Genomic DNA, 12,013 nt, shown 5'->3' on the forward strand with positions numbered 1-12,013 from the left:
AGGATGCACTCTGACGGCTATTGGGCATGCTGTCTCTCTGACCAAAGGAGTCGTATCTTTGAAACACGTATAGCACGTCTGGCTGATCCTCAACGCCAGCTGCTTTGCTCTACAGAGCTGTTCCTGTCACACCACAATAGTTACTGGTATGAAGTGACTATTAAAACCACTCTTATGTTTGCTGTATCAAAGGTATATTTGTGGTTTAGTCTCATTGACTACAAAAGTTATTTCATTCCTATTTTGATAAAAGAATTTGTGGAATTCACATATCAGTAGTCTCAAGGTCAAAAGCCTAAAAATTAATACACGGCTATATAGTGCTACGGTATTAAATTTTACCGTTTGTATAAGCACTGTATGCATCTGCTTTTAACTGAAAGAATCTGGTCTACAATGTTATTAAGCAGCTATATTTAAGAGTAAGGGACTTGGTGTGTGTTTTCTGCTACAGATGAGAAACATAAAAAGGAACTTTGGTAGATGTAATCTTTAAAAAAAAAAAACACAGGGAAGATATTCATGCCTCCTAAAACAAGGCAGTAAAGTTGACATTTCGAGTGAATTTAGCCTCATCATTCCATGTATCATTTACAGTGTTCTTAATTAGGGAAGAATGAGGAATTTCCAGGCCTTTCTGAGGTTGCTTTAAAACAGCGGCACTAGTTGTGACCTTTCAGTTCCTGTGGGCTCAGCAAAAGATGGCTGATTAATGTCATATCTTAAACTGTGTCAACTGGGCTGTTCATTCCCTTTTTAGGAAACAGCCCGTTGTCAATGTAGCTCAGTTTGACAGAATAAAATATCCTTGTGTTTGAACTGGCTACTTTATATTAATAAAGAGTATGTGTCTCTATTTAGTAGTATAACGTTATATGGAAATTTTCTTTAATTACTCTAGTGACAAGTGTGAATGAATAAGTCAGGGGCACCCACAAAATAGTGTTCCTAACATTTGTTTGAAGCTTCTTAAAGGATGTCTGAGAGATTTTTTAATTTGGCACATTCTTATGTTGAAGAGATCTGAAAAGGAGGATATAAGAAACATTTTTATAGAAAGCTTTTCTTTAGATAGATTCATTTTGTAAAAATATTTTTATAGCCTTGAATTAATGTTTTGTATTTCTGCTTTATCAGTTGAAGATACATGATGGTACTTTTTAAGAGGAGAGAGAGGGACAAGAAGAGAGGGAGAGAGAGAAGAGAAGAGCAGGATGGGAAAAAATAATGGGAATGCAAGAAGCGCCCTTGGCGTAGAAGGGGAAATGTGAGCACACACACGCTCATAAGAAGGAGAAAGTTCCCGTTGGAGAAATACACAGAAACCCTTATAGGGGAGAATGGGGTGAATTAAGAAATAGGGCCATGGCAAAGCGGAAAGAAGGATGTGGAGGGCCCACAGAGAGCCTTCCCCCAGAGCAGGGCAGAGTGTCTATAGAAAACCTCTGAAACACGGGCGGATAAGTGGGTGCCATGTAAGGAAAGTTTAGGGAGCTATAAAACTTGTGTAAATAAACTTAGACTACAAAAAATGATGTACTGTGCAATCCCTTTATTTCATCTTGTTACTGGAAGAAAAATTCTGGAAGTGGGGAGAGATGAAAACCAGTCTTGATTTAATAAGTAGCCTTTGATGATTTTGTGATGCTTTTGGTGATCACACATTTTAATATCACTCTGTTTTGCATTATGTTGGGAAAATCTGGCCTTCAAGGAGTTGAAAAGCAAGAATCAGTGCTGATGAAGATGTAAGGAGCTAAATAAATATTACTTAAAGGACTTCTCAAACGGGAAAAAAACCCAACCCTATGAATTTGCAGACCCTGTCTTGAGAATTAAGTTAGATGCTACAATTTAAAGCTTTGTTCCAACATCTGACAGACACACTCTGCATGCTGATGCATAATATCTGAAAATTGTGTGCTTGAAAGAAAGCCTTTTCTGAGCTACATTCTATTTTTGTTAGAATAAAGCAGCTGCTTTTTGGAACAGAGATCTTCTCAAGTGCTTAATCGTCACGTTAAGTATTAGCCAAGTATTGTGAGCAAATTTTGTGTATGCTTTCTCCCAAGCTGCTGAAGCGGAGTAAAGCAAACTACTTCGACCGTAAATTGTGCAAATGTGCAGCTTGACCCTGAGAGGTGGAAGTAAGTTTGCTGCTGCACCTTACTCCCAAGTTGTCACTGCCTCAGCAATCCAAGAGCGTGGAAAGTTTGGGGCCATTTAAACATGATTTGAAAATAAATATAGATGGAGTAAACTATCTTTTAGAGAGACTGTGTGAATGGATTGCTGTGGTCTGCCCCGATCATTTCTGAATGAAAAAATATTGCTTAAGGAAACATAAAACTGCAAACCCAAATGTGGCCTTACTCATGGAGCAATTGTAGCTGCAGCACTGCCTTCCACAAGTAATAGCAGGTGGCTCTGTACATTTGTTGTTTATAAAATCTTGTTTTAAATGTTAGGTGTAAGGTGCCCGTATCGTTCTGTAAATATGTTGAAGTCAGCAATTGCGGTTATATGCAACATACATACAGCTACACTTAACTGTGGCTGTAGATGCTGGTGATGTGTTTGAGAATTTGTTCTGCAATTTTGGTTTTGTTTTTTTTCAGACAGGGAAAAAGGGATCAGAGACATCAGAGCTGTACAAAATGGATACAGGGAAGATGAAATATCCTGATCCAACAGTAATAAATTCTATGTGTATTGTCTTAAAGAGCTTTTAGAACTCCATAAAATAACTTTAAAAATCTGTAAAATATAAAATTAGGACAAAAATAACTTTCTAGGCTATAGTATATGCCTGTAACCTAATTCATAATAAGGAAAAATAGGAGAACAATATATAGGAAGAAAGCGGTGTGGACAAAAAAAGCAAAAAGTATTGAGCTACTCTTACATGCAGTGATAATGGCATAGTACATCACTCTTGCCAGTATATTAATATCCTGCAAAAGGATACTCATATAAAATCTGTTGCTCTGGTGCAGCAGATAATTACCAAATTATGCAAGACATAGGAGATTTAGGACAAAAAGGATAGATACTGGCTTTTTCCCTTTATTGAAGAAATTCTGAAAATTTCTGATGGTGATGTTCATGTTCATACAGAAATTTTTGCCAATAGTTTGAGCCATGCTGTACCTGCGATCAATGACTTTAATTCATGGCAGTAACAGGAAAGTTGTATTCCTTTGCGCGTTATATATATGAGATGAGATTAGTGTGGTGAATCTGTATTTTGACGTTTAATAGCAGCTTTTGTATTCTAATGAGGTTTTATTAATTGCAGTGTTTTAAGAGTTGATGTTGAATACATTTCAGAGAATTCTGGGGTCAGAAAAAGGAGCTATTGAAAGGGTAGCTAAAAGAACAGCTTTTGAACGTTGGGGAAGGATGAATGATGAGAAAGTAAAAGGGAAATACAATAATCTAGGAGAGTTTGATTTGAAAGGTGGAGAATTCAGTCCAAAGAGAGGTAGGATTAATACACTGAATAATGGAAATGTAGAAAATATGTGCGTAAGAAAGGGGAAACTAATTCAGGTTCTAGAGGTCAGTGAATGAGAATACCTTCAAATGGCAAAACGTTCTCCTTTTTGCTGTTTCTATTTGCATGTGATAAAGTTGGAAGAATAAGTAAGAAAAACATTATTTTGAGAGTGCTCTTTCTAGCTTTAAATATATGTATTTTTTTTCCATTTGAAGAAGACATCCAGAGAAAACGCCTGAGCCTCTTTCCTTTCATACTTTGTTCAAACACTTCTAGTAAAATATTCGCAGTAGTAGCATACTTATTTTAAAACAACTGTAAAAGTGGGATTTCACCCTTTGACATTTGGACATGTAGGCAGATTTCAAAGATGCAAGTTTGCTTTGTCAGGACTGTAGTTTATTGAAAGACAGATAATAAATTGAAACAGATGGGTATTTATTGGAAACTTCTTGTAACTTTATTAGTTCCTTCATATTGCACAGTGTGTTTGAAGAAAAAAAAATAATGTGAGGCTAAAGAATGTAATTAAGTTTCTATATTTGGAAAACAGAGAATTATAAAAGTTTTTTCTTTTGTTTCTGTCTTGAAAAGAAGGCAGAGGTTTTGGAGCTAGGTTAAGGTTTATTACCTGAACTGAGGTTGTTTCAGTCAGCTGAGAATGAGACCCTGTTGTGTTAACAGTGTATAAACATAGAAGTCATCATCCCCTTCTCAAGAGAGAGAAAAAATAACCAAGGACATAACAACGGTGTTGCCTCTGTGACTGGCGGCGCAGGAGGTTAGCACGTGTACGTTAAAGGTTGCATTTGTAATTTCCTATCTGGAGAGGGCAGAGGAAGAGAGGAGATTGTCAGATGTTAAAATCAGCATGAGAAGAGTGACAAAGGCAGAACAGAAAGAGGAAGGGAGCTCTTACAGCTGTGGAGCGTGACTGAAAAGTTTAAAGCCCGTGTTCTTACCTCATTAACTAAGGCAGGGTAAAATCCTAGGAATGGCAAAGTGATTGATCTCACGTGTAAGCAGATTGAGATAAACTCTGCATTTCTGCTGGGGATTTGCTTTGGCCAGCTGTGAACCATGGAGAACTACATATATCTCGTCTTCACTAGATTTTACCAAATTCTGGCTAGGATGTGAATACTTTAGAAGTACACCCCGGGGGTGTAAGAGAGAATAAGGATGGGTAGGAGTGGTTGGTCAGCTGGTGGAGGGACATTTTGCGGTCTGGGCTAGAGAGGCACCTTTGGTCTGACCCAGGAAGGCTTTTCCTGTGCAGCACTAAAAATGATGCTCTGTGAGGCTACGAGCACTTTCGCACGTCGATAAAGATGTGCTAATTTCTTCCCGTAGTCCTTCAGCCTTAAGAAGCTGCCTTCATGTTTCAGAAAGGGCTTTTTCTTTCCCCACCCTTTTATAAGTCTAAAGGGGGACAAATATTTCTACTTTGTTACTGTTAGAAGTCTTTGTTAGTAACTTTGGCTTCCAATTCATTACTGCAGTCATGTTTTCAGAGCCTGGTGTGAGAGATAAACCCTTTGCAAATGAAGACAGCATCCATTTTCTTTCTACCTCAGGCCACACAGAATTGATTGGGGTAATAAAATGACAGTACCATGTAATATACTGACGGCTCTTTAATTTGAAAACTAGTTCCAGGCTGATTCAAAACTTGTTTAAAGCTAATTTATGACCTGTGTAATTTTCAACTGGACCAAGGTAGAGATGATATATGAAAACTGATGTGGAGTTAACATAATATATTCAAACCTGTCAGCTTGAAATCATCTAGAAAGGCTTTGTGGGTTTGTGGGTTGATTTGGTTTGATTCTTTTTTAGTTTTGTTTTGTTTTAAAGTAGCAATGGGAGAAAAAATAGCAGATGCTTGGCTGGTATAAATACAATGTAAGAAACTATTTTTCCATCATCTTGTTTCAAATGCAGATTCTTATGCTTTCTAGCAAAGTATTTTATGCATACTTTTCTATATACATCTGTTCTCCATTTTCTTCAAAATCAGAAGCTGTGTAGAGTTTCTATTTCATATGAGTCAACATCTGTGCTGACAGTAATATGGATTGGTAAACAATTACAGTATTTTGTTACTATAATATTCCCTATGAATATACATGTCTGTATATACATATCTGTATCATATTTGCATATACAATACATGTCTGTATATGTGTATTGATCCTGTATTTAATGGTCTGTTTTTTAAAAAACAAAAAGTAAAAATAGTCAACTCCTCAAATTAAGCCACAACATCAGCATAGTATAAAATGTAAATATTTTCCTCAGAAATCTGTCACTTCTGTGTAGCTCACAAATGAAATACACATCTGTTCTGTATGCACTATTGATTTTTCAGTGTACTGTGTCAGTGATACTTCTGCACAGCGAAGGACAAAACTAAAAGAACAGTTTGCTTCTATTGCAGTAGATGGCAAATAGCAAATATGTCAAATGGGATGAAGGGGAGAAGAGAACTGAATGCTTTGAGGGAGGTGCTACAGTTGGATGTGCCTTGCGCCTTTGATTTCTCACCTCCTACCAGTCACTGTCACCTTTGATCTCTGCTGACCTGAATTAAAAAAAAAAAAAAAAAAAAAATGCTGAATGTCCAAGACTCAGAATTCAACCAGCTACACTTCTGTGTCTGCTGCCAAGACTAGCAAGCAAGTTCCATCCCAGGACTAGAATATCCGATTTATTATGTATTTGTGTCAACTTGTAATTCAGATACTGGGTTTTTTTGCAGAACTATGATTGATTCAAGCCAATGCTGTTGTGGTATCTTAAACTGTGTGAACATTTAGGTCATGTGAAAAGAGACAGTTCAAAGCAGGGCTGTCTTTCTTGCATAAACATAGTAGAATGTCAACACATTTCATGTTTCCTCTTCAAGGTTTCATAAGTCCAAGAAGAATCATGTTCTGAGGAGCTTTGAGCACAATCAGCATTGTGCAGGAAAAATGTAGTTACTGAGCACTCTGAATTTATTTGTTTATGATGCATTTAGATTTCGATAAAGAATTTCTGTATTTTCAGGAGACTGAAAGTACCCCTTAATAGTGGTTTTCCCTCGTAATTTACTAATTAATATAAGTAAATATTGTGATCCATTAGAAGGCTGTGTCTTGATCTGTCCAACTTGAAAATGCAGATATGTGAGCTTTCATATGTAGGTTGGAAAATATAATAATATTTGAATTAAATGGGAAGGGCTTAAGCAGTGGAAAAGATGTGTACAGAATTACTTATTGTGTAGGTTACATGTTCATGAACAGTCGTGTCCACCATTGCTACAGTTGAGGCTTACAGATCAATGAGAAGTGCCATTGACATGGTTTTCATCATACAAGGCCTTGAAAAAAGAAAGAAGTGACTTTTTGCAAAGTCAGTCCCATATGTAATGATACAGATAATAATTAGGAAGTACAAGAAACTAATTTTAATTATTTTTGAAATAGATATTTCCTTTTAACACTTCTTCAATAAAAATGTTGGTTTAGGTCAGAGATACAGATTTTTTGCTTTTCTTTACAGAAGTAAACAATACTAATACATTTTCAGGGTGTTTTATTTGCTGAGTACAAGTCAAGGTACCAGGATTTGTTACCAGAACTATTACTCATTTGGCCATGTACTAATAACACATTGAGAAGAAGCTTTATGAAAGTTCTTACTTGCACCTTGCAGCATTTTTATCATTGTACCTTACATGAAAGGGTCGCATTCCACTTACTGAATATGTTTATTTCTGAAAACTGTACTTCACATGTTGCCGAACTAGTTCAGAGCAACATAGATTGCCTTTCTTACATGTGTTCAGGCTCTGTACAGTTTTCCTAAGAAGTGACAGTAGTGTGAAAAGAGATAGTAAAACCAGTGTATTGGAAAGGGAGACGCATTTTCTCAGCTTGGTTTCTGAATAATAAAGTAAATTTGATTTCCATCCATCTTCTTAAAAATGGCAGTGTTATATTAGCTAGCTGGTTCTTAAGAAAACTATTGAGAAGGATGGCCAAACTGCTTGGAAAGAAGATACTCGGGACTTGATGGGGGAAGAGAATCCATGACATGCTGGTCCTGTTGAGGCAAGAGGAATAGAACAGGAATATATGTTTACCAAATTGCAGTTGCTCAGACCATTTTTGAAAACCTTCGTTTATTACTTTCAAAAATCGTAAGTACAAAAAAGTGTTGCTACCACTGTCTGGCCACAGGTAATAGCAACATAATAAAAGTTTGTTCAGACACAGAAGACAGGCAGAATACAAGGAGAGAAATCACTGAACCAAAGAATTCAGACAAGTACATCATTTTCTTCCAGCAGATGCGGTTGTTACTTTTGGTTTTGCAAGTAGCGCAGAAGAGCTTCTGGAAACATATTGAGCTGATAAATTGGGTGGCGATGATTTAACTTTCCAGTTCTCAAGGAGAAAACTAAACAGTGCTGTTCAGTACTCAAGAGTCAGTTCATGGCTAATTGGGTCAACAAGAAGAGATACTCTCATCGTCATAGTTCACTGGGAACCAAACTGAGGCAGCCTTTGAGAGAGAGGATGTTTTCCTGTGCAAGTCCAGATCTGGTAGGGAAAACTGAACTGTCAGGATGAACATGATGCAGAGTTTATTTTGATGGCATATAGAGCGTGGGGCTTTTGTACAGTCGGTAGGGGAAAATCAGACTTTTATTATCAGAATGCTACAGATGTTTCTCCTTGTAGCTCACTGTGTTTAGCTGTGGTGTTGATATTCTTTTGAGGAACTGAGAAAGCTGAAAAATAGTGTTTTATTAATCTCGTCATGGAACTCTTTGGGATGGTAGCTCTACCAAGGTATCTGATTTTTCCTTTTGTTCCACAGATCCGGTGCTTATGCCCGTAAAACAGTTCAGTGCAATGGCAGTTGGACTTCATTGTTAACATTTTAATCAATGTATTCTTTAGTCATCACTGAAAGCTGATTTTTCCTAAAATGTCTTTCTCATACCGAACCTTAAACTTAAGGTAGTAAGCCACAGAATGGGGCATCTTTCTAAGTCACAGAGAGGTGATGCAACAAGAAAGGCATAAAAAGCTTTATTTGAAATATTTAAGCTCAGAAGCTATTTTAAAGGGATTCATCTGAAGAGGTATATGGAACAGAGATACTAGAGTACTCCCCCTCCAGGCCCAAAGGGATTTTTCCAACTTTCTAGCCTCCAGCAACCCCCTCCATGTATTAATTCTTTTAAAATATCTGGGCTTACCTGTGATCCTCCATGTGATTTAGTGACAGGTGTTGGACCACAGTGTTCACTTTTTCCCTTCCAACAGTCTAAACATACATTGGATTAAACTGCAAATGCTGAATATTATCATTATGAAATTTTAATTTACTTTTTAGAGGTTGTTATATGGAAAAAAACTTAATAATGAGCTTTGCAGCTTGCAGTTTCCAAAAGTATAATCTTGATTTCCTTGCAATTAATGACTGTAGAGAGAAAGTGATATATCAAAAGCACATATTCTGCTTGCTAAGCGATGACATCTAAAATATCTTCTGTAATGAGCATTACAAGAAGCACAGCAGAGATAGTACCGATTAATGGATTTTTTTCTCTGTAGTAAAATATCTCAATCTATGCAGTTATCAAAACCACTGTGTGAAGCCGTGAAGGTATTAAAGTGGGTTTTGTTTTGACTGATCTAGTCGAGTTGCATTGCAAAGTCAAGGTAATTTGGAAAACAGAATGTAAACTACTTAATTTTTATTTTATTTATTTTACTGTAGTGTTAAAGTGACTAATAGACAGCCAACTCTACTAACTTTTCTGACTTTACCAGGTTGTGTGCTGTATCGATTTGCAGTAATTGATAAAATACATTTGTGTGGGGTTGTTCTAGCATGGCCCCAGCTGTTTTGCAGAAACCTCCATCTTGAATAAGGGGATGAAATATAATATTCCCTTCCTTGCAGTTCAGGAGCAGGGGTAGGTATGGGCAAAGCAAGCCTGTGTATTCAGAACTTTGCAATTCTCAAATGTTATATAGCTATTTAATAAGTCTTACAATGCTCTTGTGAAGAAAGTATTACCATTTGAAGAGAAAATATGAGACACATGGTTTTGCCTCTGGGGTCAGAGAAGTTGCCCAGGGTAAAAAGAGTAGAGTTTTAGACCTCAAGTATTTTTCCTTTCTCTCTCTGTGCTTAGAGCGCAGTTCCTCTGAAAAAGTCTCATTTTCTTGGCGTGCCACGTCAACACGCTGCTGAGGGGTCTATTTGTCTCTGTTGCCCTCAGGACTCCGAGCCGTCAAATGAGGTGGTCTCAGAGGCCCCAGGTAATGTGGTACCCTCTACCTCAAGAAGTAGCTCTGAAGAGCTGGTATCGGTGGCACAGAAACGTCCAGAAGAGGTAGGACATTCTGTGTCTATTCTTTTCCAAGATTAACTTTTGATACACGTTTGCCTCTGTTTTTCATGCCTAGTGTTGTTTTACTCATAGCAGAGACTTTTTAAAGCTAAAACTCGATTTTATCCTCCCATATCAACAACATGCAAAACCAAGGTAAATCTCAGGACCTTGATTAATGGTACCTATAAGCCAAGTATATTTCATCTGCTACCTTTTTAATACTGTTTCTTATTATCAGTGATTGGGAAAATATTTTTTCTTGTTCCTGTCTTTCACGCCATGACAGTAACAGGAGGCCCGTTAGATTTTGCCAAATTAAACTTTTATGACACTAAAGAGTCAGAAGTAAAATCTGTACGTAGGAATATAGGTAGATGTAAAGCTTTTGTCATCCTTCACTAAATTGAAATACAGCTAACCGATGGGTTGTGCAAAGGAAAGACCCTTGCTAATACTGTGTCTTTTTTTGTGCCCTTGTTTTCCAAAACATGATACTAGCTGCTGATGAGGTAGTATGATCATAAGTCCATACTCCCTACTGTTATAAGAAAAGGTGCCGGCTTGTAAGGTAGTTCAGCAAAGAGGCCAATGACTTCGGTTTTTTTCTGTCCCTGCAATGCGTACTTGTCACAGTACACCATAGCTGGAGGAGAGGTTGTCTGCAGAATTCAGACTCGCAACTTCATTTTATGGTGGCAGTCATCCTTTCAGAGAACCATTGTTATCTTTAAATTAACCATTCCTGTGGGAAGGAAGTCCTTCATTTGGAGTATCCTTAACATCATTAATCTTGGCTTCCTCAAAGAGTTTAGTTGTTATTAAAGATATTCCAAGTACCAGGTAATATAAAGACTAGTCTTTCCTGCTTTTTTCTCAGATTTCTTTTGACTATAATCTTCCCAGTAGAGTATGAAATACTAGCCATAGGAAATACAGTGCCATTTATTAGTTCTTTAGTGCAGCCTTTAGATAATTATCAAATACCTTCTTGAATTTCTCCTTTCCTCTGATAGTCTGGTCACTTTCTCTGAAGAAGAGGGAAGTCCGCAGTACAGGGCCAGGAGAATTCTTAAGAGTGTCTTCTGGATTAAGACCAAATAGGTACTTCACTTATTTTGGAGTATCACCACATATTCTAAGATAGAAAGTCAGTTTATCAAATCTAAGCAGTCTTGAGGATAGGGTAATACAAGCTTTTAGTAATACTTTTGTTTATATTCTTGAGTAGAAGAGGGACCTCTAGTCTATGGAGGGCCATGGGTTCTGCCTCTTAAGTCTCAGCTTTGCCAACTGATCTCACTCCACTGGAGAAATTAAAATTGAGAACACAGATGATATTTTGAAATAAAAATAGAGGAAAAGTGCTGCAGAAAGAGGAATGAAATATGGTGAGTTAGTAAAAGGTGACCTGGAGGAAGATGAGTATACAATTTTTGCCTTTGTGGAATAAAAACCAGCTAAACTGGGGGGGAGAGGAAACTTCAGAGAATTGAAAGATGGAAATATACCTTTTGAATTTTACTAAATATCTCAGTAATAGTTTATGTTGAAGCTGTTCTACTGAATGTGGGGTCATAAAGTATTTTATGTGTTTTATAAGAGAATGAGACTTTCTCTAATCATATTTACTGCAGTTGATGTAAAAACAGAGAGAGGTGAGTCAGAAAGAGTTTTGTGGTTGGATTTGCAGGGAACCTTGAGAGGGGAGCACCAGTATGCTGAATTTCCAAATTCAGAACCCACCATGAAACAACCCATCTAAGTTATGCATGGGTAAGTCAGCATGGTAAACAAACATTTGTGAATTACACCCTAAAAAACAGGTAAAAAAAAAAAGTGTTTGCAGAGCTTTACTTCAACTAATGCCTTTTTTATTTCTCATTTTATTTGAAGTCTCCTGGTACATCACTCCCTTATATTCTTTCAGTATCTGCTTAATGAGTTAATATTTGGAATTAACTGCAGCTGCTAACTGATGCATTATTTGTATAATAATTTATGTCTCCTCTGAATTCAACCCATCAGTATTGGTGAGAAGGCAGTTGTTAAATGCAGCCATGGAAAAGAGAAATAGGAGAGAAGTTTAAAGATGACAAAATAGCTAACAGCTA

The 12,013-nt window shown here is 37.0% G+C and overlaps 1 protein-coding gene across 1 annotated transcript in view; it reads left to right on the plus strand.

The window, feature by feature from the left end:
* PHF14 (PHD finger protein 14) overlaps positions 1-11,664 on the plus strand; it is a 140,869-nt gene extending 129,205 nt beyond the window's left edge. Inside the window, exons 19-20 of the mRNA XM_075728211.1 lie at positions 9,789-9,902; positions 11,593-11,664. Of these exons, the coding sequence (XP_075584326.1) occupies positions 9,789-9,902; positions 11,593-11,664 (186 nt within the window). The remainder of the gene's footprint in view (positions 1-9,788; positions 9,903-11,592) is intronic.
* Positions 11,665-12,013: the final 349 nt, after the last annotated feature.

The sequence above is a fragment of the Pelecanus crispus genome, chromosome 2, assembly GCF_030463565.1.
Source record: "Pelecanus crispus isolate bPelCri1 chromosome 2, bPelCri1.pri, whole genome shotgun sequence".
NCBI lineage: Eukaryota > Metazoa > Chordata > Aves > Pelecaniformes > Pelecanidae > Pelecanus > Pelecanus crispus.